Source organism: Cynocephalus volans, chromosome 5 (assembly GCF_027409185.1).
Source record: "Cynocephalus volans isolate mCynVol1 chromosome 5, mCynVol1.pri, whole genome shotgun sequence".
In the NCBI taxonomy this organism is placed as follows: domain Eukaryota; kingdom Metazoa; phylum Chordata; class Mammalia; order Dermoptera; family Cynocephalidae; genus Cynocephalus; species Cynocephalus volans.
In genome coordinates this window covers 75,521,582-75,549,134 of record NC_084464.1, presented here as the reverse complement: position 1 = coordinate 75,549,134, position 27,553 = coordinate 75,521,582, and the positions used below count along the sequence as shown (strand labels likewise).

At 39.2% G+C, this 27,553-nt stretch overlaps 1 protein-coding gene across 1 annotated transcript in view; it reads left to right on the top strand.

Moving 5' to 3' along the window:
• The first annotated feature begins 229 nt into the window (after positions 1 to 229).
• Positions 230 to 27,553, top strand: part of LMBRD1 (LMBR1 domain containing 1) — a 115,816-nt gene continuing 88,492 nt past the window's right edge. The window contains exons 1-3 of the mRNA XM_063097218.1: positions 230 to 517; positions 9,085 to 9,261; positions 17,431 to 17,491. Coding sequence (XP_062953288.1) covers positions 437 to 517; positions 9,085 to 9,261; positions 17,431 to 17,491 — 319 coding nt within the window. The 5' untranslated portion in view covers positions 230 to 436. The remainder of the gene's footprint in view (positions 518 to 9,084; positions 9,262 to 17,430; positions 17,492 to 27,553) is intronic.

Below are 27,553 nucleotides of genomic sequence, written 5' to 3'. Positions count from 1 at the left end.
CTAAAGTTGGCTTGGATCTCCAGAGCCAACTAGTCCATCCTTTGTGGAGCTTTCCAGCTTTTCAAGCCCATCAATTTAGCCTCAGTCAAATATTCCAAAAAGGCTGCTTTGAAAAAAAACAAAAAGGCTGCTTGGCTCTCAGACAATCCCCGGCTTTAGCGACCCCGCCTTTCAGCCGGCGCGGAAGAGGGCAGCGCGGTGACGTCACGGCGCCCCGGGCGCGCCCCGCCCCTGAACCAACTTTGCTGCCCCGCCTCCTCCCTGCTCGTCGCCAGGGGACGCTCGCGGGTCGGGTCTCCTTGGCTACCAGTTGACCCACCCCCTCCGCCCCTTTAACCTTTAGGGTGCGCGGGTGCCGCGTACCTGGCACGCTCTCCCTTTTCCCCTCCCCCTCCCCTAGCCCCTTCGCTTAGGCCTGTCAGGACCGGAAGCGAAGATGGCGGCGGCGGCGGCGGCTGCTGGCGCGGCTTCTGCAGAGCTGGTGATCGGCTGGTGCATATTTGGCCTCTTACTACTGGTAGGGGAGGCGCTTGGAGTTTTCCCAGTGTTTGGACTGGTGGGAGGAGGGAGGGACCGGTCCTTCAGCTGGCCTCTCCAGGCCCCGGAGACCTTCTTCGCCCCGCCCCGCTTTCATCTCCGACTGTGGGGGGCTCTTCTGTCCCGGGGGTGGCGTTCGGAAGGCCGGGGAGCGGGCACTGGTTTCCGGCTGCTTTTGCTTTGTTTTCATTGATGACGTCTAATGTTGCAGGTTTCCTTTTTGGAAACTCTTGCCCTCATCCCTGATTTGGGCACTGGGGCCGGGGAAGTTTGAGGACGGAAGAGACCCTCGGGGTTGAGAAGGGCGTGGTTGGCCGTTGGTCCCGGTGAGACGGGAGCTCACGGTGAGGGGCGGCAGCACCGGATCTTTGCTAGTTCAGTAGATGCTGGCGTTGTTGACGTGTCTGCTGCTTTAAATGTTCCCGCCCCCCCACAAGTTCCCTACACTTGGGGTTGATGTGTCTCCAACCTTCTGTGTCCTTTGTGCGATTCTGCCTTGATGACGTGAGTTGCTCGTTCTGACTTCCAGGTGTCACATTTCCTTCCAGTCTTTTTTGATAAATGTACAAAGTTGTTTAGGGCAGACCTGTAGCCCTCTTTACTGCCAATATCAGAGTATACTACTACCTGTTTGACTTCAGGTGACTTCTTTTCCACTAACATTATTTGTGCTTATTCCGTGAGCGAAATGTGGACTGTAATGGCCCACAGCGGCCTGTTGTTACTTCCCTATCCCATATTAAAAACCTTGGGTTTATTTTATTTGGGAGTTCAATCTATTTCTCATTATACCCTCCACATTCTCAGAACTCTTTCCTCATTGCCTTCATCCTGTCGTTGTTTTTTCAGTGTTCCAATGTATTTTGACCTTTTGCATTACAAAAAAACAAAGTAAACAAAAACCTTTCATCCTGGAAATCAGACTTGTTTGATTTGACTTTAATTATTAGATTTCAGTAGAGTGTCTGACACCAATGTAGTATGTTTTTCTAGTAAATTTTTGCAGCAGAAACTCTACAAATAAAAAGATAGAGTGAAAATTTAAGAAAAGCCTTCTCTTGCTACCTTTAGTCTCACAGATAATAAAACTGCCTTTACACTGGAACATACTTTACTCTTGTCATGGAGGAAATTGAATCTCTAAAGATTGGCTGTGGTCTCTAGAGTTATCCAGTCCCATACTTGGAAAATTTGTTGGCTTTTCCAGTCCATCAGATTCAGATTGTTTAGAAGCAAACAAACAAGTGTGTAACTGGTATCAAAGTTTTGTGGGACTATCTTGGCAGTTATTAATTAATAAACATTTAAGGTACATCAGTTGTGCTGTAAAGGAGCATGCAAACAAAACAAAATATGGCCTTTAAGAGGGCCTGAAGATAGGTGGGAAAACTAAAATTCTTGAAGCATGTATTTTAAGTACAGAAAGCCAAAGTATGATTTTATAAATGAAATAAGACTGGAATAGAGAACGATAGTGAAATGAAGTGAGAATTGAGGTAGGCCCTGGATAGATGAAGGGGAGCCACTGAAGATATTACAGCAGGAACAAGTAAAATGAGAAGGGAATTAAGGAGTTTGAAACTTACATTTTGGACTGGAAAAAAATTAGTAATAAGGGCCATTGTTTATATCCCTGCAGATCTGTTTAATTCCTGCTTTATTAGAAGAGAGCTGGATTCTCATGTCTGCTTCTACATTTAATCTTTTGGGATATGTTATTTTGGTTGAAGTATGTGAAGAAAATCCAGTTTCACTGATATGTAGTCAGAAGCAGAGGAGTATTTTTCAGATAATTGTGGATGTTCTTTGATACTACATCAAAGCTCAAGTGGAAGCTTATTAAAGGTTATTTGCAGTATGGAATCTGAAACCCATTAATGAACTTCATTCTTTTACATTAAAATCCATTAGTCCATCTTACACTTTGAATGGATCTTTTACCAATGCGTGGCTTTATAACATGATGCATTGGTTGTGTAGAGAATACTGGTTCATTGAGTTATGCACATCTTCCAAATATGGACACATTTCATTGCACAATATCAAAACGTCGTATTTCTTAAATCACCCCCTATCTTGTCCAAAATGTCTCCAAAAATTCTAAGTATCAAGAAGTTGTCAAATCATGGACACAGGTTTTCCAAAATTCTAATTGTCATTTGAAAGCTCTATGTTTGACATTAGTAAAAAATACTAATGTCAGTTTTTCTTGAAGTGATAGATAGATTCCCTTTGTTTGTTTGACAAAATCTGTCAAATACCTACATCTGTATAACCATAGTTTGTCAGTTGTTCTTTCAAGTAAAAATGGTGTTCCTTGAAGAGAGTGGCTGGTTTGGTTTTCAACTCTAAGTATTGAGGTACTTTTCTTGAAGACAGTCATCCTACCTTGGTATGCAACAGGGCACTTTATGCATGCTTCATATTTCACCCTACAGAGTATTAAAAGACTCAAGGGTTGAGGTTTAATAAAGTTTATTTTTACTGCTTCATCAAACACAGCCTTGTTAAATTGTATTTTTTTGAGTGTATGGTGGTGAAGAATGCAATAGTTACTGGTACATTTTGGTGTCATTGTCTTGATTATGCTAATGCACCAGCAGTTTTACCCACCATGACTTATGAACCATGAGTGCAAATATCTGCATAGTGAAAAAGGCAGATGACATCTTAGTATTAATATGAGAATAGTTTTTAATTTTTGAATCCCCAGAAAGGGTTCTGGGGACTACCAGGGGTCTTCACGCTTTGCGTACTGCTGCCAGTCATCTACCAAAGAATCAGGACATAAATGTTGTCTGTTTTTATGATCTTGGGCAAACAGAATGGAATTCAGTTTCTTTTACCACATAAAGAGTGGTTGGATTTGGTCTCTCACCTGTAATCTAACTATGTATGTTTACTATGTAAAATCTAAACTTTTTTACTAAGCTCCCAAGGTTTTTAATAATATGGCTCACACCACCTTTAAACTGCATTTATAAATTGCATTTATCATTTCTGTGTGAGACCGTCTCCATTTCTGTCTTGTAGGTTTATTCTTGTTCCTTAAAGTGTGGGCATCACCTGGGAACTTGTTAGAAATACAAAATATATGACCCCAGCCCTACTGAATCAGAATCTTCAGGTTAACAAGATCCCTGGCAGTATTATGCTTATTAGTTTAAGAAACACTCATCTATTCTCATTCCTTTCTTTGCCCCAGTGGTTCTCAGTCTTGGCCACTCATTAAAAGCACCTAGGGAATTTTTAAAATCCCAATTCCCAGGCCAATTAAATCAGAATTTCTTGGGAAGGACTGGGGGACTATTCTAAATTTTTCCTTGTAATTGTTAAGGAAAAGTTATATATTAGTTCCTTTTATGAAATACTGTAAGATGTTATTTCATATGATACTTAATAACAATTAACAACAATTTGTTCAGCAGTAACTTTGGCCAGTGTAAAGCTACTCGACTATACCAGTTGTTGGGCTCTTTTACCTGCCCGTAACCCTGCCGACTGGGCCAATTGTAAAGCTAGGCTAATGTTGGAATCCTGCTGACATCACCAATATGCCAGGCTGGGTCCCCAGACCCCTCACAGGCAGGTCTATGAGCTAGGTAACTGGCAAACAGGTCCTTGGAAGCTGTAGGTTGGAGAACATGGCTGCACAGAGTGGTGTCCGCCCGAGGCAGTCGCCAGCCAAACCATAGTGCTGTGCATGTGCACCAACTCCACCCACACACACAATTTGTTTACAGAGAATGCGCTGAACCACCCCCAACCTGCCCGGAGGGGAGGGGAGCCTGATTAAACTATTGTATTTTCCCAGCAATCCACCCCTTCAGGGTCCCTCTGCTGTATAATCTATGTGTTCAGAATCTTCCATGTTGTTTCTTTAGCCAGGATAAATGGACCCTTACATTTACATAGCGCATTCCATCCCAGTCCCAAAAGTCTTCAGCTTATTGCAGTACCAACTCAAAAGTCCAAAGTTCATCTGAGACTAAAGGCAAAAGTCCTTCCGGCCGTGAACCTGTGAAGAGTCAAAAACAAGTTTATCTACTTCCAAGATATGGTGGGACAGACATTGGGTACACACATTCCCATTCCAGAAGGGAGGAATAGAAAGGAAAAACAGGCCCACAAAACCCAAGCAGGTCAAATGTTAAGCATACTGGGGCAGCTGGACCCCTGAAACGTTGGGCAACCTCGCTCCTACAGCTCTGCCAAGCGCAGCCCTTTGAGCTGCCTGGTGCCTGTGGCTTTTCCAGGCCAGCGCTGCACACTGCCAGCAGCCCCATGGTTCTGGGCTCCTTGTGGCAGTCCTGCCATCCTGGCTCCACTAGACATTTCCTCAGTGGGGGTTCTCTGTGGGGGCTCCAACCTCACTTTTCTGCTCCACATTGTTCTGTAGATGACGTCCGCAGTGGCCTCACCCCTGTAGCAGGTCTCCGGCTGAGTCTCCCGACTTTTTCATACATCTTCCAAAATCTAGGTGGAGGCTGCCATGCCTCCACTGGTCTCACGTACAACTTAACACAACGTGAACGCCACCAAGGTTTTTGGGTTTTGCTCTTCGGAGGTGCTGAGGCAGGATTGCTCCAGCCAGAGTGGCTGGGATGCAGGGAGCAGTTTGCTGAGGGTGGCAGTGCCCCAGGCCTGTCCTCCAGGATGACTCAGTCCTCCTAGGATGGGAGGGGCGCTCTCCCAAACTTCTCAGATGCCCTCAGGGCCTGTGATGGGTGGGGCACCCATCCAGACTGCTCGAATGCCTTTAGGGCTTTTTTCCCCATTGTCTGGTTCTTAGCATCTTGCTGCCCCATCCCCGGCTCCTGAATTATTTCAATCAGCTCAGTTTACACCAGCTATTCACTCAGTCTCAGGCAGTTCAGTGGCATTTGCCCACACAGTTCAAACAGCTGCATTCGCCCAGTCTATCAAGGAGTGGCTGCCCTGCCCCTGTGCATAACTGTGGCTCTCCTGTAACTGCTGCCACTGAGTCAGGCAGGTAGTAATGGAGACTAACTTTTCCACCTTTTCACCAGGTGAAAACATACTTGAAATTCTGCAAGGGCACCCGTCCTCAGGTCATCTGCCCATCTGCATGTGGCACTCTTTTCTCGGGTTTATATGGTACCCATCCAGCCATCAGGTTTAAGTGGCACCCTCCGAGCTTTTTGCCTTCAGACAAACGCAACATGCGTTTACTACATCGTCTCTAAAGCACGGGTTACACCATCTAACCCTAGGTCCCATAGTTGCAGCAGCCAGGGACTCTCCCTGTTTCTGCTTTACTGTCTCAATTTCTCATGCACAACAGGTTGTGCCTGGAGACGCATGGTTTCCCCCAACTCACCACTGTGTTGGTCGTCTTCCCTGGTGTGAGAGGCAGGAGTGGCCAGTTACTGCACGTCATCCTCCAGTACATTTTTCTGTGCTTCCAATAAGTCTGCTTTCTGCTGCAAATCTCGATCAGTTTGCAGCGTAGTGAGCAGCAGCCAGGCTCTTGTCAGTAGAAAAGTGGCCACTGGGCACCACATGCTCAAGGACTGCCACATTTCCTCACCTCCCAAGGGGTTTTCCATTGTAGTGCCTGGTCTATGCTGCCTTGCAGTACAGTGTGCAGCAACCAGATCCTGGTCAACAGGAAAGTGGCCATAGGGCAGGGCATATTCAAAAGTAGCCACATTTCTTCCTCCTTCCAAGGGCTTTCGGCTCCTGTACCTGCTCAGAATCCTGTCGGAGACTACGCCAATTGTGGCGCTCAGCTAATGTCAGAATCCTGCTGATGACCAGGCACGGTGCTAAACTCCACATCTCATTTAATCCTTACAGCCTGCTATTGCCATTTTACAGATGAGGACACTTGGTTTGTTTTATAATACAGTAACTATTGATAGATATAATGTATATAAACAGAGAAAGCTCTTTGAGGTTCTCAGTTTTAAAACTCTAAAGGGAATCTGAAACCAAAAAGTGAGGGAACCTCTGGCCTAACTATTCTGCCAGCTTGTCTGCCTGATATTGGCATGCTCCTTTTTTTGTGGTAGTATCTATTACTTTGAACTTTGTAAAAGTGAAGATATTTCACTCTTGAAATCCAAAAAAATTTTGACTTGTCACTTACCAGTACTTATCACTTTGTGTCAAGTACTGCTAAGGTTAGAAAGATAAGGCTCAGCTTCCAGTAACTTCAAATTTGTGGAATGTTTAAGATATTTATGAATTTATTTAAAAACAAACCCATTAAAGGGAAGGATGAAGGGCAAAAGATTTTCAGGGCAGTGAAACTATTCTTTAAGATACTCTAATGGTGAATATATGACATTATGTTCTTGGAAAAACTGTTTTAGGCGTCGGGAAAAATCACCCTCGGAGACCGATATGAAAAAGAGAAAAAAACCTTTATTTCCAGTGGCCAGGACCGCACCAGCCAATTCAGAGTGCAGCCCCAAGCCATTTTTACTTTCGGTTTTTAAAGCTGCAAGTGCGGCAACTCGGTCGCAGCATCACTGCCTTGGGAGTTATTAGCCAATGCAAGCAAGCCAACAGTACATAAGCTAATTTTGCAGTTAGCGGAGCTCCTCCCATCCCACCCCCACATTCCCCGCCTAAACTTTCACAAAATGGAGGGGTTATCTTAAATGGCGTCAGTCCTACTCTGAAAAAGGACATTACTTCAAAACCCATAGAACTGTATGACACAGAGAGAGAATCCTAATAAATTGAGTTAATGATAACATTTCACTATTGGTTTATAATTGTAACAAATGTACCACACTAATGTAAGATGTTAATAATAGGAGAAATGTGTGGGGGGGGCATGTGTATGGGAACTGTCTGTATTCTGCTCAATTTCTCTGTAAACCTGAAACTGCTTAAAAAAAAGAAACCCAAACTCATAAAAATGTTAGCATAGGTAACATTTTGTAAAAAAAAATTGCTGTTTTCCAAAACAAAATGTTTTCCAAAACAAAACAATTAGCAAGCAATTAAACAAGATTTTTGAACCTAGGGTTTTTTTTTTTCTTTTTTTTTGCTCCAACATCCAGGTACCAAAGTCTTGATTATCTTCTCACTAAATTTTTTAACGGACATTCTGTCACCATTTGAAATGTCAGCAATATAAAAGAATGACATGCAACAACTTAGATGTATTTCAGATGCATTATGTCAAGTGAAAGAAGCCAGACTCAAAAGAGGGCATATTATATGAGTACATTATGACATTCTAGAGAAGGCAGAAACTATGGGGACAGATAACAGATAGTGGTTGTCAGGGGCTGGGGGTGGAGAGAGAGGTTTATTACAAGAGGGCAAGGGGTTATTTTCTGGAGTGATAGAACTGTTCTTATATCTTGATTGTGGAAGGAGAATTTGGAAGTTGTGAAACTAATTAGGTGGTTTTATTAGTTCCCTTCAGGCTCCTGAACTAGGATACCTGGAAAGGAAGTAACAGATGAATCTGTTAAGAGTAAAAGGACAAAACAAGGCTTTTGTCCCACAACTCTCAGGCATTTAAGGATTGATGCCTGGAGGAGCCTCGCTCTCTGATTGAATTGACCTGGGGGTGGGGGTGGGATAGGGTTAAGTGTATTTAAAAACTATTCAGGTGATTCTGAATCACAGTCAAGGCTGAGAACCACTGATTTAGTATCTATCTGCAACCCTGTGTAATTCATTAGATCAGAGATTCTCAAAGTGTAATCCCTGGACCAGCAACTGCCCTTCCTGGAAACCTGTTATAAATTTTCAGTCCCCACCTTAGACCTCTTGAATCTGAAAACTGGAGGTGGGGCCCAGCAATCTGTACTTTAACAAGCCCTCCAAATGACTCTTATGCTCCCTAAAGCTGGAGAATCACTAAAGTCCTATGCTGTGTGTTAGTCACTAGAAAGGCTATTAAGTAACTATTAAGAGTATACTGGTTGATTAGATAGGTCACCCTTAGTACCTTAGTGTGCTGTTTTCATGGGAAAGCTTCCTGCTATGCACATGTATCTATTTTGTGTTGACTTTTCTTTAATGTCCTTTGAACTTTAAATTATAGTATAATGTGTTAATTGTATGATGAGTATTGGCATTTAATCTTTTTTTTTTGGCATTCGATCTTTAGTTGAATGGTATTCTTGAAATATTTTAAGAGTTTCCATCCAAGTTATATTCTGTGATGCTTCAGTAATAAACCTAGGATAGAACATCTTTTAATTATATCTCCTTCAGGATGGAGAGATTTACAGGGAAAAATTATTCAAATCTAGTTACAACTTTAACGTGTGTGAAACCATTAATGTTTGCACTGTGTTTGGTGAAAATATTTGTAGTTGAGCACTGTAGTTAATAATGTGTGTGTGTGTCTTAGTGAGGTATTGCATTCATGAAATAGGCTTTGAAAATTCCAAATCTCGAACAAGTTTATAAGGGGTTGTGGGCATTTCTTACAGATCTAAAAGAACCTTTACTTGACATGAAATTTCCGACTGGAAACTTTGGAACACATACTAAAATCAGTATTAGGAAGTACATAGGATAATAACAACATTTATTTTTGTTCTGTTTTAGGCTATTTTGGCATTCTGCTGGATATATGTTCGCAAATACCAAAGTCAGCGGGAAAGTGAAGTGATCTCTACCATAACAGCAATTTTTTCTCTAGCGATTGCACTTATCACATCTGCACTTCTACCAGTGGATATATTTTTGGTTTCTTACATGAAGAATCAAAATGGTACATTTAAGGTAAATATGATCATCCTGTTTGATTTTTTTTTTTTTCTTTTAAATTCTAAGCAGTTAAGTGTTTAAGTTTAGCAGTCCAGTATATGTTTTATTTTTGTACCTGGGAACAAATGAGAATGGAAATGCAGCATAGTGGCAATTAACATGGTAGATTAGAAGCAGACTATTAAGTGACATAAGAATTGTTAATCTGACAACCCTGCAAATGTGAGGAATGCCTTTTGTTAATCTGAAAATGTTTTAAGTAATCATAATAGGTTTTATCTTTGTGCCTCTCATAACTTGCTTGAAGCTTATTTGATTTACATTAATGCAATTAATAAATAATTTAGAAGGACTTTTGTTAGTGGCAGTTCAGGATCTTAATCTTTGTTTCATATCGAGTGTTTTGAGTCACGATACCACTAGGCTGGGAATAAGACCTGAGTTCTAGTCTTGACTCTTATTTTGACCAAACTTCTCTGGACTTCAGGTTCCTCATTTTAAAGATAAAGGGTGTGGACTGGAATATTTTTGAGTTCCCTTTCAGTTATGTAGATTACTTTCAAGTTTCTTATTAGCTTAATCTTCTGTGAGGGAGGTACTATATCTTTGTTGTTGTATCCCTAGTATCTAGCACATGGTACTTAAGTATTTGAATGAAATAGTATTATTTCAGTAATCTTAATAATGGATGGTACCAAAATAACTTCCTGAATTGGGCCAAATGGTTTAAATAATTTGATAATATTTTTGTAGTTAGATTTTGATATATTCTGATTGTTGTGAAAACTATAGTTTGTTTCCATAGGCCAGTCATTCATTTAGCAGGCATTTGTTGAGCCCTTAGTATGTACCTAATACTGTAGTGTTATGAAGATAGTGACAAACGTCTATAGAATATTTACTATGTGTCAGACCTTGTATTAAGTGGTTTATGTATATTAACTTACTTTGGTCTCTCAAACAACTCTATGTGGTAGATAATATTATCCATGTTTTTATGGGCGAGAAATCAAGGTTCAGAGAGGTGAAGTAACGTACAGTTTGTAAGTGCTGTAACTGGGATTTGAAGCTCTGCAGTGTAGCTCCAGAGCGCTTGTTCACAATGTTTCTTGGAAAGATGGCCTCTCAGGTACTATAAGATAATTTCAAGTAGCTCAATGAATAGGATGTCTACTTTTTTTTTTTTATTTAAACTTAATTCACATTTTATATTTTGTGTTGAAACATTACTTTAGGAGAAAATGACTATTTTTAGTGGTATCATTGGGTTTTCTCTACTTTTTATTATTGGACAAAGTAATATACCTTTGATAATTTTAGACATAGACAATTAAATGGTTGATCTTAACATTATGATGTCATTTCCTCTGAGAAATAAGTGTCATTTTGGAGTAACATTCTATAAAAATTATATAAAAATTTCTGTGGCTCTTTATACAACTGTGTTTCTTGGATAAAAGATTTTTTCAGTTTCAGAGTGTTTCAATATTATTTTTATTTTAAAATGCCATAGTGTAATTCCAAATGTACAACACATGATTATAAACTTCTAGGATATTTTCATCTCTGAAAGCTGTTAAAATAGGTAAATATACATATGTGTGATGTATATATATGTATATTGATATGTATGTATTCTGATATAATAGAACTACTATGATCCCTTGTATAATTAGTGCTTGGATAGGAGATTAGTTTTGAATTTAGAATACTTGATTGGATAGGAAATCAGTTTTGAATTTAGAATATTTCATTTGTTTAGATTTTGTGGGGAAATGTTTTTATCTCAAAATTCCTAATGTAAGTATTTTCATGAAATTTTGAACTTTCTCTTAGATTAAGAAGTTGTTTTGGGTCCATGCCTAAATTAGTAGTCACTTTCTGGGTACTAGTTGGTTTTTGTATGTTTTAATCTATGAGACTGCATTATACTTGTTTGAGCAAGATTTTAAGATTTTAGGAATTCATCCATCTAAAGAAGTAAAAATATTACCTATAAACACTTAGTGTCTGTTTTATTAAATATCCCCTAAAAGAAGAAAATAGATAGCTCTAGTTAATGCATTACTTTATACTTGTTAAGTCTAAATGTCTAACCAGTAATTAGAAGGGAAAACAATCCATTTTAATGTTTTATTTTTTTCTTCATTTTTTGAAAACTTTTTTTCCCCCATTATTAGGGTATTATTTATTCAGCAATTGTAGGTTCTCTTTTTTTGTACTTTTTATTTAGTTAGTTATTTCTAGTTCTATTTGTTTTTAGCCACCTCAGAGCTTAGATAATGTATCAGTTTTTTTCTTGGTACTTTGATATTTTTTTCTTGATACCTTAAAACATTCTTTGCATCTGTCTTCTCTTCCTTCCACCTCTTTTTTTTTTTTCTTCTTTTTTTGATTAGTGAAATTTGTAGGAGTTTTCATTTGAAGCTGGCCTATGAGCTAACTCTCCAAAATAGAACTGAAAGATTTAAAAAAAATTCTTTTTTTTTCTAATAAACTCTAGAAAGTTACTGCTGAGTTCTCTTCAGGTGCCTAGTGAAAGACAAGTGTTTAACAATTAATTCTTCGGACTTCATGCCACAATTGTAAATTTAGTCATTAGAGGAAAAGTATGCCACAGTAGCTTTAATCTGTTCCAGCCTTATTAGTTACAATAAATGTACAAGTAGACATTGTTTTCCATGATGAATGATATTGTATCCTAATTTTTACTATGTTCATTTCTTACTCCTAAATGAATATATGCATTATTTAACCTTCTCCATTTCTACCTCAAATATTTTGAAGCCTATACACTGAATGTGTAGTTACTTGCAAGGTCCTATTATTTGGAAACTCCACATATCAATGAGTGCCAACATTTTGCTTAAGAATAGGAGGTGCTCAGGCTTTTCTTGTGAGCAGGCAGTCAACACTACTTTCTCTGGTTTTTTTTTTTTTTTAGAACTTCATCTTTATTATTATTATTATTATTATTTTTGTCTTTTTCGTGACGGGCACTCAGCCAGTGAGTGCACTGGCCATTCCCATATAGGATCCGAACCCGCGGCAAGAGTGTCGCCGCGCTCCCAGCGCCGCACTCTCCCGAGTGCACCACGGGCTTGGCCCAACTTTCTCTGTTTTTGTCTTAGTTTCCCTCCTGGCTTTCCTTGCCTTCTCATTACAGGGGTATGTTCTAATGCCCACTTTGTTTCTATTGACCTTTCTTTCAACATATGGCATTATGAATTATTTTAGCTAGATAATTTCTTTTCCGGCTTTTTAATGAAACAACCAACTTTTTAGATAAAAAAGAACCTTAAAGCATCGCTAGAAGTGTTTTATTAAACAATCTTGTATAGTTGGCCAATAACTTTGGATAGTGATACAAAGTATACCAATCAAAAAACAAAAAAACCAAAAAACCCCACACAGAAATTGACACTAATGTGAACAAATATTCTTTATTTTTACAACATGTAAAAATTAAAAAAAAATAGTAGTTAAGATATAGCATCAGAGTATTTGAGTGTTTGATGTTCATTCTCATCTTACTCTCCTCCCCTAATAATTAATCTATGGCCTGTTGTTTTAGATGTCTGGGTTGAATTCTTTTGCCTCATTCCTATTTTCAAATGGTGGTAATTGTATCTTAGAACTTTGTATTCTTCATTGAACCTTAAATATATTTATTTACTTAGTATTTATTAAGCACATAGTATAAGCCTGACACTTGTAGGTTCTGGGAATTAACAATGAAAACAAATGAGGTTGCTGCTCTCTTGGAGCTTACAGTATGTAAGGCCAGACCAGCAGTCAGTGAATGAATAAAACAAGATAACTTCATAGTGATAGATTCTTTGAGGTAATATAACAGATAGATATGAGAGTCTAATTAGGTTGCGGGTAATTCAGAGGGGGTTAGGAAGGCCAGATTGTTGAGATTACTTGAGATGAGACCTGTATGAAGAGCCAATCAAGTAAAAAGCCACAGGGAGACTCTTTAGGAAACAGAGCAGCAAATACACAGGCGCTTAGGCAGGGATGAATTTGGCTTATTTGGCTGAAGTGTGGTGTTGGGGGTTTTGCTTTGGTATAAGCTGAGATCCAGAGGAAGGCAGGGGCCATATTGTTTATGACTTTTAAGTCATGTTAATGAGTTTAGATTTTCTCCTAACTGCAATGGGAAGTTAATGAAAGTAGAAGATAAAGGTGACTTGTACTAGAGTAGTGATAGTAGGAAAAATATTATTAAAGTTGGTATATATTTTAGAGGTAGAGCTGCTGGTGGATTACATTTGGGGAGGAGATTTAAAGAAAAATTGGAGCACCAATCCCTAGGTTTTTTTAACGCAAAACAAATTTTGTAGAGAAATTTGGAAACCTGGAGGAATAACAGGAATAACAGGGCATATGCATGATTATGGGCAAGTGAGAGAATGTAGAGAAAAGAGTTATATTTTAGACGTTACCTTCAATATACCTATTAGATATATTTAAGTGGAGGTGTCAAGTAGGGAGTTGAAGCTTTGGGAAGAGCCCAGAGCTAGAGAGAGGTATTTGAGAATCAACATATGGATGGTATTTAGAGCTGTGGACTGACTAGTAGCTGGGGAGACTGAGTAGTCAGAGGAAACTTGACATTGGACCAAAGACTGGAAGTGCTTGATTTTGTAGAGGCCAGCCAGAGGGGAGAATCTGTGACCTGAGAGGTAAGAAGAGAAATAGAAAAGGAAGCCTTCATGAAAATCAGGAGAAGAATGTTTTTCTGTAAGAGAGAATTATGGCTTTTTTGAATGATATTGCGAGGTGAAGTGAGAGGAGTAGAGAAGTGACTTGGCTTCGGTGAGTGGTGACTGTGAAGAGTAGTTTCAGTGGAGCAGTTTCAATGGTCAAGTTGAAGTGGGTTAAATGTAGACAGGGAGGTGAGGAAGTAGTGATGGAGAATGCTGACAACTTTTCAGGAAATGTTGTCCTCTAGGAGAGTGGGAAGTGGGATCGATGGAGGTGTTTTTATTGCAGTGGTCTTGTATATATTTCTTTGTTAGTTTGTATTCTTTAGAATTCAGTGAAATGGAAGAAATTTTTTTTTTTTTTTTTTTTTGTCCTTTTCGTGACCGGCACTCAGCCAGTGAGTGCACCGGCCAGTTCTATATAGGATCCGAACCCGCGGCGGGAGCGTCGCAGCGCTCCCAGCGCCGCACTCTACCAAGTGCGCCACGGGCTCGGCCCAATGGAAGAAATTTTTGAGAGAAGAGAGAGAGTATCATTTCAGTTGCAATGAACTTGAGAAGGCAAAGGGCTTAAATAGGAGTCCGGACACTTTGGAGGAAGGAAGACCTAGAATTTGGATGCACATTGAGGTAGGTTTCAGATTTGGAAGTAAGTTCACTGAGCTCCTAACTTTTGGCTTCAAATTATTTCAGAGACCTCTAAGTCAGTATTTCTTAAGCATTGCCATTTTGCTCTGGATAATCTTTGTTATCCAGAATCTGGATAGTTTTGTTGTTGGGGGGCTGTCCTGTGCATTGTAGAAGTTTAGCAGCATCTCTGGTCTTTATCTACTTGATGCCTGTAGTGCACTGACACTCCCACTCTGCCCACCTCTACTGTGACTGCCAGTGTCTCTAGACATTGCCTACTGCCCCATGAAAGACAAAATGGCTCATTAATGAGAACCACTGGTCTAAGGTGAGATTATCATCTTAAATAAGGAAAGGCATGTTAGAATTTTGGGTTGAGCAGAGAGTTTCAAAAAATCATTTTGAAAATAGGAAGGGAATTTACATATGCAACATACTACGTATTTGTTCTGTGGAATTCATATCCTTTTCCTTTCTTCTGAAATTTTCATCTTTAATATTCTCTATTTAGTATTAGTTCTTGGTTGTTTCACATTCCTTTGGGTCTTAAATGACTTTGAAGTTCCTTTTAGTTTCTACTTTGGGAGGCAATAGTTTATAAAACATATCAAGGGCACAGCAGTTCCCAAAATGTAAAAGGAAGGTTTCATAAACTAAGCTTTCTTGACAGTGCATCAAATACCTTGGAGGCAAGACAGTGTATAAAAGCTAAATACACTAATAGTACTTGAGTGATGTTGTATATTTTACACATATTTGTAGCTTTAAAATAGTAACAATAATATTCTCTTATTGCCACAAGAATTGGTTAGACATAAAAACCTTGTAGAGTAAAGATGCTAAATTTCATTGGTTCTTTGGTTTTAAATTAACTTCAGACTCTTTACTTTTAATTTTTTTTTCTTCTGAGATTGGCCTCTTGTCCAGCTTTAAAGTTTAACTTTCAAGTGATTCTCAGTGGAGACATTACTACCTTGAGGGGTTGTCTTGGAAATTGGTGAGAAGTTTGCCTAATGTGTAATAAGTAAAAAGGGATAGATATAATTATCTTTTGGTCCATTTATACATTGTTCTTAATTTTGTCATATTCATAAAAAATCTTTTTTAAACTTCTGTTTCGATGCATGAGCAATCACCAAAGAAGCACTGCTCTTTGGTTAGAGCGTGGTGCTAATAACACCATGTTCGAAGGTTTGGATCCCCGTACTGGCCAGCTGTCAAGAAAAAAAAAAAGCCTAGCTCTTAGGAGCTGAAGCTTTGATTATGTACATAGTCATCTGGGTACTTGAATCACTGATGAAAACATTTCTAATCATTGCATAGAATTTTCCCTAGTGCTTTCCCATTCCATGTGATAAGCTCTATTTACACTTTCTTTCCATTTTTAAATATATGTTTAGGTGTTTCTTTCATTACACTTTTTAGACAAAGATGGCATGTGCTGAGACTTTTGGTTACAACTTGTTATGTTTCTCCTTACTCAAAAGGACTTAATGGATACCTATCTAAGTGAGTTTATATAGGTCTCATTGTTTTTAATGTTTACATGGTTGTACAATAATATATTTTACCATTTCTCCCTGGGCATTTAGATTTTCTCCAGCTTCATTTTTCTTTTTCTCTTTTTAAAATATTTTAAACAACACTACGCTGAATATTGTTGGGTAAAGGGCTCTTTAGTTTAGAAAACTAAACATTAGTAGGTACAGGCTAGAATTTACTAGGATAAGGGTCAGCAAGTGCTCAGATTCTTATACTAACTCGAATTATGCAAGGCGATAAATTCTCCCAAACTGCAGGTGCTTCGGTAGAGGAACGTCCACCTCCTTTTCTTCTCTCTTCTGATAGGGCAAGCAGGAGTGGTCTTGCAAGTAGATAAAATACTTTGGATTTGAGTACCAAGTAGTCTGAGCTGAGTAGGTAAAATCTGTTCATGAGGTGCTAGGACGTTCCAGTTGTTGAACACCTGGAGACTTTGGACCCTGTTGGTCCTGTGAGTAATTGCAATTGGGTGCAGTTCCTCCTACTTTGTGGAAAAGGGAGGCCGCATTGGGGCTAGCTTGTTGCCAGACAACCCAGTAAGAGCTTCTGAGGTCATTCATTGGATAATACTACTTGTCTTTAAAACATATCTATGTACTGATGTCCATTCTAATATGTGTGAATATTTTTAAGATAGATTCAAGGAAGAATGTCTAGTTATAGACTATCTTTCCTGTTATTACTGTGTATGAGATGGCTTTTCCTCCACATTTTATAGCTACTGATATTATTAATATTTTAAATTTTGCCAGTTAGGTAGGCAAAAGGTTACTATCACAAGAGATTTTCATGTTTTATTAGTAAAGTGTAGTTATTGGGAAATTCCTCATTTTTGGTCTTTTTCAAATTTTTCCTGGCCCTTGCCTATCTGTTTTTTCAGATGACTTTTAGAATGAACATGTCAAAAAACTCCACCCACCAGCACACTGGGATTTTGATTAGGAATATATATTGATTTTATAAATTAATTTGAAGGGAATTAGTATTTACCATCTTTTCATGTAGGAGCAGGTGACTTTCCATTTATTTAGATGTTTTATATCCTAAGATTAAGTTAGTGTTCTTTATATAGTTAATTTTTTATTTTAAAAATAAAAACAGAGCTGTGTTGTTATCTTATTTCATCATTTATGTATTGAAATTTGTCTGTTCACTTGTCTGCTTCTCACTTCTTAAAGACATAGACCCTACCTTATTGAGTCAATGATAGATTTGAGAAGTGATGTTCAGTCAATTAAAACAACTAAAATTGTTAGGCAAACGGATGTTTCATTATTTCTGTTGTTTCTTTTTATCCTAGGACTGGGCTAATGCCAATGTCAGCAAACAGATTGAGGACACTGTATTATATGGTTACTATAGTAAGTATTTTTCAGTTTTATTTCCTATTTGGGCTGCTGTCCAAAATGTAGAATAAAACTATGGATAAACTTTTAATTTTGACATCATAAATAAGATTACTGTTTTCTATACAAGGAATAAGAAATATGCATTCATTCTCAAAATTTGGAAACTTCTTTAACCTACTTTGCTTCATTTTGGTTCACTTGTAACACTTCTTTGTGGTGGTTCAATCAAGTTACTTTAAATCTTATGTTTCTTCTTTGTTACCATTATGAATTTCCCATACTAATGTTCTTTATTTAAAGTCTCAGTTTTCTAGGAATTTTTTTTAAGTATTGACAATAGAGGTTACTCTCTGGGGAATTTGTACCATTAAACTTATTGTACTCTACAGAGCCATTTTAGTCCAGGGATTATTGTTGATTGGTCCCTCTCTCCCTCCTGGGAGCTCACTCACTCTTCGAGTGCATTAATCTATTCATGAGGGATCTGCCTCCATGATACAAACACCTCCCAACACTGCCACATTGGAGAACAAATTTCAACATTAGTTTTAGTGGGGACACCCATATTTCAGACTCTATTAGAGCCTGAAATGATTGCACAGTTTCTGAGATAGTTTCTGTCCTCAAGTCCAGCTGTTTTTCCTGAAATGCTAGATGCTGTCTAAGTGCTTATCTTCCCCTGGATCCTGAGGACCACACAAACTCCAAATAATCTAAAACACTCTTTTTATTTATTCCCTCTGTCAGATTATACAGTGCAAGACTTTTATATTCAACATCACATTTAATTTTCATGAATTCCTTTTGTTTTAGTCCATTTTGTGTTGCTATAACAGAATTACCTGAGACTGGGTAATTTATAAAGAAGAGAGGTTTGTTTGGCTTACGATTCTGGGACAGCAGCATATGGCGTGGGTGTCAGGCTGCTTCTACTCATGGCGGAAAATGGCAGGCAGCCGGCGGGTACAAGCAGATCACATGGCGAGAGGAAGTGAGAGAGAGAAGCAAGAGCAAGAGAGAAGGTGCCAGGGTCTTTTTAAGCAACGAGCTCTCGTGGGAACTAATAGAGCAAGAACTCACTCATTAATCCCCCGTCCCCAAGGGAGAGCATTAATCCATTCATCAATCAGTTTCCAACACTGCCACATTGGAGATCAAATTTCCACATGAGTTTTGGAGGGGACAACACATCCAAACTCCATCACCTTTTTTTTTTTTGGTATTCCTTCCTTTTACAGATGAAGAAATTGATGTTTAGAGATGTTGAAGATCACTTTGTTAATGAGTGGCATGACCCAAAGTAGATATTATTTCCTAAGCTGGAGCTGCTTACCATTAAGTGAACAGATTGTTCTGGGATGTTACTATGCGAATGGTTGATACTGGGCCACTCAGCTCCTGGCTGGCCGGCCAAAATTTGCTTCCAGGCCCAGGTCTGGCTGCCTGCCCCTTTTCAAAAACAAACCACTCAGAAGTCAAATGTTGGTGAAAATGGAAGTCAGCTTTTTATTCAGGAATACTGGTGAACTGAGGAGAGCTGTTAGGCTAATCCATCTCTCCAGTAAACCTGAAGGAGAATGGCCAGACTAAAGCCATCTGAAAGACTCAGATTTACTGAGGGGTTTTTAAAGAGAGGTTTGAGGAAGTGAAACATGGGACTTGAAAAGTAGGAGGGAAGGGGATGTGAACTGCATGGGGCTGCATGCAAGGAGCCAGGTGCAGGGTCTCACCAAAGCTCCATCTAGTTTCTGTTCCCATCCTTATCTCAGGATATCCTCTTGGATAGTATGTGCCTACTGGCAAGTCTGCAGCTTCAGGCTGGGTGGAAAACAACTTTACATTTATGTAAACTCATCTTGTCCCATAAACAAGGTTCAAAATATCAAATAACCATAGGAAAAGAGGGAATTCAGAGAAATGCATTCCAAGGAAAAAAACCTGTCCTTTTAAAATCTTTTAGAGCCCATGTATTTTTATTTTTTATTTATTTATTTTATTTTATTAATATATATTTTTTTACATTCTGTGATGTTGCATAGAAGTTTGGAGGGAGGGGGAGGGGGAGAGGGGAAAGGGGAAGGAAATGTGATGGAAGGAGGAGGAAGGAGGAGGGGCGGGATTGAGGCCTGTGGCAATCCCCACATTCCCACAGTGGAGACCGGAGGGCTTCCAGTGTTGGCTTGGTCATTGCCAGGCTGGGTGCAGGTTTGTCAAAAGCCCTTGCCTCCCACCTCCCCAGCTTGGGAACGTGGGGCATTTCCTGTGGCAACTTGGTGGTTGTTGCTGGGGTGGTTGCACTTGTTGTGGGGGTGTGACCAAGGCCCTTGGCCCCCACCCTTGGGACTAGTTGCGGGTGTCGGGGGCATGGCTGAGGCCCCTGACCCTTCCCTCTTTCTGGTTTGGTAGCCCAGGGGACTTGCGGTGCTTCTAGGTGTTATAGGTGTTTTTTGAGACCTTTACTAGTTAATATCAAACTTTGTCTCTGGTTGTGGGTACTTTGTTTTTTCTTTCAGTTCTGTGTTGGATTATTTGCTGTTCCCACCACTCAAATTCTGTGCTGGATCTAATTTGCTGTTCTTTGCTTACTTCTAAAATGGGGGGACTTCCTGTGAGGACCAGTACTCAAGCTGTGTGGTTGAGCTAAATTGCTGCTTTGCTGCTGGTTCCCTAGGGAAGGCTTCTTGTGCAGCTCAGTTTTTAATGGTTGATCTTATAGGTACTTCCGGGTCTAGTGAAATCTGGTGCACCTGGGTTGTGTAGAAACACTGGTCTGGGCCTGAGTCTTTTCATCAAAGTGCACCCCCTGCCATTCTATTCCTGACCAGTCTACACTGAGTGGTCCTGTGCTGATTGGAGGGCAGATCAGCTGTCCTTGCTATGCTCCAGTGTTCCCCCAGTGGGCCCATCTCCCCCACCAACTGTGCTCCAAACACTTCCCATGGGACGGGCTGTGCTCTGGTCCCTTTCGATGACTCACTGGCCTCTGAGTGGCTCCTTTTTTTCCATTGTTGTGGCTCCTTAGTCCTGTGTGGGTTCATGGGAACCCTATTAGTGGTATTGATGGCCTGGGGGCCACCAAGGCCCTCTTCTCCCCTGATGCTTCCAAGCAATTTCATCCAAAAGGCACAGCTGCGGCTTTTTGCCAGCTCCTGCTCCGTGTGCTCAGCAGCTCCAGCCTGGAAATGGCTGGGATTCAAAGTGGTTGGAGGCATTTTTTCTTTTTCTCATTTTGGCTTCTCCCACCTTCATGCACTCTATAGGTCTCTCCTCCTCTTCCCCTGAGCTCTAGCAGCCGCAGCTTGGCTGTTGTTGCTTTTTTATAGTTGTAAATTGGTTGATTTGTGGGAGATAATGATGCTAGGGACCGTCTATTTCGCCATCTTGACCAGAAGTCCCATGTGTTTTTAGTTCCCAACATGGCTTCAGTCCTGTTCACTCCAACATGGTTAGCAGCATTGAACCCCCAGGGCAGCTTTAGAAATCATCTTTGAAGTAATATGAAATCCTAGGTTATGTCAAGAGAGATTCTGATTTACTTTGGTGTGATAGGCAGCCTGGGAATCTATTACTAAAAAGTTAATGGTGCTGATTCTCATTTTAGCATACCTAGATTTAGGAACCAGTGGCCTAGGTTGCTGGTTTTTCGTAAGCTGTCTCATTTCCATGTGTAGTAAGAGGGAGGTTTGGGGGATAGGGAGGTTAAGCATTGAATCCATGAGACCTACTGTGCTTTTAGTTGTCTTCTATGTTAGGGTTCCATGTGTGTTTTTAAAAGAAAAGCTTTCTGCTAACAAATAATTTGGTAATCACTTTACTGAAGTTTTAAGATTAATATTCAGGTGCTGTGTTAGGGTTCTCCAGAGAGGCAGAATCAATAGGATATGTTATAAATATATGAGAGGGGATTTATTAGGGAAATTAGCTCATGTGATTGTGAAGAGAAGTCATGTGATAGGCTGTCTGCAAGCTGGATGCTGGGAGCCTGGCTCAGTCCAAGTCTGAAGCCTTAGAACCAGGGAAGCCAGTGGTGCCGTTGATGTAAGTTCTGGATGCTCATCGTGTGGCTCAGTGTAGCTTCAAAGGCCTCAGAACCAGGGAAGCTGATGGTGTACTTGTTGCAATTCTTGGAACCCAAAAACTGAAGAGTCTTGAGCTCTAATCTCCATGGACAGGAGAGAAGAATATATCCCAGCTCCAGTGGACAGAAAGATTTGCCTTTTTTCTCCATTTTTTGTTCTCTCTTGGCCCCAAGCGGATTAGATGGTTCCCATTCATGTTGAGGATGGATCTTTCCCACCCAGTCCACTTAGGCTCACATGCTAATCTCTTCTGGAAACACCCTCATGGGTAAAAGATAGCTTTATCAGGTTTTTTTATATTCCTTAATCTAATCAAGTTGACACCTAGAATTAACCTTCACAGATGCTTAATTTGTGATAATTTAGAGTATATTGTACACATATTTTCTTTCAAGGAGCTACTGCTGCAGGGTTTTTCCTATACTTGTCAAGTTTAAATTGCCAATTTAGGTGCCATTTCAGATCCTAGTTGGTTTTCTGTGGAAGAGAAACTGATAGAAAAGGCTTAAACTTTTAAAGCTCTATTAAAGTAGTTTTAGTTTCTTCCTCAATGAAAATGTTTAGAAATGTTAACTACCTTCAAATTGCTAATTAAAACTTATACCCTCACTGCCTTTTCATACTTCATTACGTTGAAATCCATTGGTCCATTTGCACTTTGAGTGGATCTTTTACCCATTCACACTTCTTGACATTATGCCTTATTCATTTCAAAAATATTGGTTCACTGAATATTATAGGTCTTCCAAATGTTGACATATATCATTATTCATTGAAAAACCACATTTGTTAATATCAGTACTATTCTTAAAAGGAAAGTTTAAAACTCAAGGTGATGGATTTAAGCTTTCTAAAATTGTAATTTTTTCTTAAAAGCTTGAGTTCTATCATTGGTAACAAATACTGTTTGTTTTTGAGAAACTCTGCCTAATGCTCAAGTCTGGGTAACTATTGCTCATCTCTCAGTTGTTCTCTCAAGTAAAAATAGTGTTATTTGAAAAAAGTGGCTGTAGCTCACAGCTGAAATAGCACAAATGCTATTGAGACATTGTGAAACACAACTATGCTTTATGTATACTTCCTTTCACCAGAATATTAAAAATTTTTACACTCAAAGGTGGATATTTAATAGAATTTCTACTGCTTCAAAAGAGACTTTCCTGAATAAAAGTCTCAAACTCTCCCTGCTGCCCCCAAGATACAATGATTGCTAGTACAGTTTGAGTCTGCTGTCTTGATAACTTCTAAAGGGCCAGCAGTTTTATCCACTGTTACTTTTAACCATCGGTTCAAATATAAACTTAGTGGAGAGGCAAATAACATCTTAATATCATTATGAAATTAGTTTTCAAGTTGTGGGTGCTCTGAAAGGATCTCTGGAAATCCTAGGGTATAGAAACGACATTTTTGAGGATCATCTGTTACATTATTGGAATACTGGGTGTTTTTTCCCAGAAAGTTTGCAAAAGATAGGCTGACTACTGCTTCTACCTATGGATAATGTCCAGCTGTTTATTGGTTATAACAATCCTCAGTGAACTAAGCTGCCTGTAAAGGATGTACAGTTTCCTAAAGCTTGTTGAAGGATGAGAGGGTAGAATTGTTCATTTCTGCCCCTTTGCCTTACACTTATAGGGCCTTGTAATCAGAAGATTCCCTCATCCAGGGAGGTTGTGCCCACCCCAGAAACTTTGCTTCATTTTTTTGGAATATTTTAACTTATTTTTTCATCTGCGTCTTCAAGCTTCTTTGCTATTGACTTTTTAGTTCTCAGTTCTGTTTAAAGTTTCATGTTTAAGCCTGTTATATAATCCCTTTATCTATTATGTATGTGTTTTTAGCCTTTTATCTAACTAATTTATTTTTATGTTTCAAATTTATTTTTATTTTTAAACTGTTACCTTTTCCTTATTGCAATATTTTGTAATTGTCTGCTTTATTCTCATGTTTGCTCTAACTATACTTGGAAAAACTGGTATATAAAACCATAATATTTTTAACTCTTTCACCATCTACTATCTGTTAATTTCTTTTAAATGAATTTTTCTTTTACTTAATGTTTTTTTCCTAACTTCTTGTTTTGTTTTTGCAGGCATTCAGGTATTATAGAAATGGGAAGAGCCCAAACCCTAAACAGGAATTATTTGAGGCTATTTTTGTTCAGCTCTTCAATAATTGTCCTGTCACTTCCCCCCAGAGACTCTTTCTCTTCTTGACATTGATTCTCAGGTTGTCATTTTGTGTGTACATCTAAATTGAATCATATAATGTGTATTGTTTTGTGTTTGGCTTCTTTCAGTGCTCAACATTGTATTTGAGATTTATCTATAGTGTTAACAGTTAACATTACTATGTTGATTCTTATTGCCGTATTAACATATCATAGTTTATTCATTCATGCTAGCATTGGCTGCTGCACTGGGGATTAAGTCTTTAACACATGAACTTTAGAGGAAACATTCAAATCATGGCAGGGTTTACAACTCCTAGAACTTAATTTGAGAAGAGCACATGGGACCTGAAGTCATTTAATGTCTCTGTGACTTCTCAACCTGTGAATGGTGATAAAGTAGTATCTACTTCATAGTGTTTGGAGTGTGGAAGTGTTATCTGCTATAGTTTATTCAAATCGGATAACAAGAAAAATCTTCTCTGTTAGTGCAATGATATGGGAAAGTTAATATTGAAAGAATTGACCTTGCTTCTCATCAAATTTCTGTCTTTTTTTGACATTTTATTATTTTGAAAACATCTCTAATAATATATTTCAGTGCTCTTCCAGACAAGTTTGAAAGACTGGCACTAATTTTAGAAGTTGGGTTTTTTTTTTTTTTTTTTTTTTGATTCAGGTCTGTAAAGCCCTTTTTGATAAGATACAGTTGTGTCCTGTCTCTTGTCCCCTCTCCCCCTTTTCAAAAAAGTATTCTTAATCACTGAGGGTGTTTTTTAAGTGGGTTCTGCTTCAGTTTGCTCAAGAGATTATCTAGATAAAGACTTCTTGAGACCTAGTAGCCTAAGAATTTGTTTTCAAATAAAAGCGTTAGGAAATCAAGTTATCTTTAGGACTTACAGCTAGTGTGACTTGTTGTTGAGCTCTGTTACTTGCCTGTAATCCTACCGACTGGGCCAGTTGTTGAGCTAGGGCTGGGTCTGGAGCTTACAGACCCCTCAAGCCTGTTCCAGACTGGATCACAAACCCTTCACATGCCAGGCTGGGTCCCCAGACCCCTCACATGCAGGACTATGAGCTAGGTAACTGGCAAGCAAGTCCTTGGAAGCTGTAGGTTCCAGAGCATGGGCATTCAGATGACACACAGACACACAGACACACAGACACACAGACACACACACACACACACACACACACACACACACACACACACACAGACACACACACAGACACACACACACACACACACACACAGACACACACACACACACACACACAGACACACACACACACACACACACACACACAGACACACAGACACACACACACACACACACACACACACACACACACACACACACACACACACACACACACACACACACACACACACACACACACACACACACACACACACACACACACGTTTGCTGAACCACCACCCCCAACCAGACCTGAGGCAAGGGGAGCAAATTTGGAGAGAGAGACACATACTCTTGGTTTTTCTTTTTACGTCCCTGGTTGTGCCTTTTGAATTTCCTTTTCTGGTTCTTTCTCTTCTTCCTGACTTAATGTTTAATGTTTAATGTTTATATGCCCCAGGGCTTAATCCTTGGACCTCCTCTCTATCTCAGTTAATCTCTTGGCAATTTTATACTATTGTTTGACTTTCAGTATCATCTATATGCCAAAGTCCCAGATTCAGATCTTTTTGCAGACCTATCTTGAACTTCATATTCCTGTGTCCAACTTTCATAGGAATTTTTACAAGAAATCAAAGACATCTCAAATTTAACATTTCTAAAGCAACTGACCTTCAATCTGTTATACTCTATAATTTTCCCTGTAGTGGATAACAACTAAAAGAAAAGAGTTGCCCAGGCCAAAAACCTTGCAGTCATCTTTGAATCTTTATTTTTTCACATTTTGAATCAAATATGGGAGGAAATTCTCTTATACTTGATTTTCAAAATTTATCCATATACTGGTCACTGCTCACCACCTTCTGGCTACTGTCCTATTTAAACTGCCATTGTCTCTTTTTGGGTTCTTACAGGAGCCTCCTCTTTTTACGTTTTTTTTTATTCACAATACAGGAGTCAGAGTGATCCTTTAAAAATGTGACAGATCCTTTCCCTTATCTGATCAAAACCCTAATAGATTCCCATTTCACTCACAGAAAAAGACAAAGTCATCACTAGAGTTTTCAAGGCCTTATGTAATCTGGCATTCTTCTCCACCCCTCAAACCTCTCTGACTTCATCTTATTCTTCCTGTGTTAGACAAATGCTTAAGATGGTCCGTGAGCTCTCTGCCTCCTCATAGTCATACCCTTATGTAATTCCCTCCTCTGAGTCTGTGCTGGATCTAGTCATTTGCTTCTAACAAAGAGAATGGGGCAAAATGATGGGATGTCACTTTTGAGATTAGGTTATATAGTAACTTCATCTTGCTTTTACTCTAGTTCTTTTCTCTTGATTTCTCTGATTAAGCAAGCCACCGTGTTGTGTACTGCCTTATGGAGAGGCCCATGTAGTAAGGAATTGAAAGCAGCCAACAGCCAATGAGGAACTAAATCCTGGCAATAACTATGAGGGTACTTCAAAAACTTCATGGAAAAATAGAATTAAAAGGTAATACAAATCTTTCCATGAACTTTTTGAAGACCACTCATTTGTGAGTGAGCTTAGAAGTGATTCTTCCCAGTCAAGCCTTGCTTGACATAACTGCTACGTTGGCCAACACCTTGATTGAAGCCTTGGGAGAAGTCCTGAGCTAGAAGATCCAGTTAAACTGTGCTCATATTCCTGACCCACAGAATCTGTGATAGTAAATATTCTTTTAAATTACTAAATTTTGCATAATCTTTTACATGGTAGCAGTTAACAAGTACATCCCCTTTCACTAATGAGATTAATGTTGCTATTAATGTTTGTTGAACATTCCAGGTTCATGTCTACCTTACGGCCTTTGCTTTATCTTCCCTTTGCCTGTAATTCTTTTCTTCCAGTTATCTGCTTGACTAATTTAACTCCTTTAGTCTTCAAGTCTTTGCTGAAATATCACCATATGAATGAGGCCTACCCTCTTCAATACCTGGTCTTGTTTATCCTGGACTTTTTTTTTTTTTCTCCTGTGGCCCCTAATCACTTTCTGGTGTACCATATAATTTAGTTGTGTTTATTGTTTTTGTTCCCCTGCTAGAATTTACTCTTCACTAAAGAAGGAATCTTTATTTTTTTTTGTTTCTTGACATATTTCAAGCACATAGAAAAGTTATTGGCTCATAGTAGATGCTCAAATATTTGTGAAATGAATGAGTCTTTTATTTATTGTGTAACTTAAGGCAGCTTACTTAAGTTTCTCCCTCTGATAATGAGAGAGGATAATGTGTACTTCTGTGTTGTTAAGATCAAGTGAGCTGGGTGTGGCATTCAGCCACGGCCAAGTAAGAAATTTGGGACATTCTCTCCCCAAAAATCAAGTGTAAAGCTGGATGAAATTGAACAACAACAACAACAAAAACAATAACTTCAATGCTTTGGCAGTCAACCAAAGGCATACAATATTACAAGAAGTGTTTATGTTTAAATTTGCTGAAGGACAGTAATAGTCTGTAGTATTTTAGCGTGGGACTATTACCCTTCTATCACACCCTCCTTCCAGCTTGATTATTGTGAAGAACTGCCAGGACAGGATGGCCATGAGGAACAGAAGCAATACTGCTCTAGTAGAAGAGGAATCACTCAGTTGGGTGGTGCTCACTTCCTATGGTGTTATTGGTGGAGTGACAATCTTGGAGTCACGTGAGTGGAGAGGGCCATC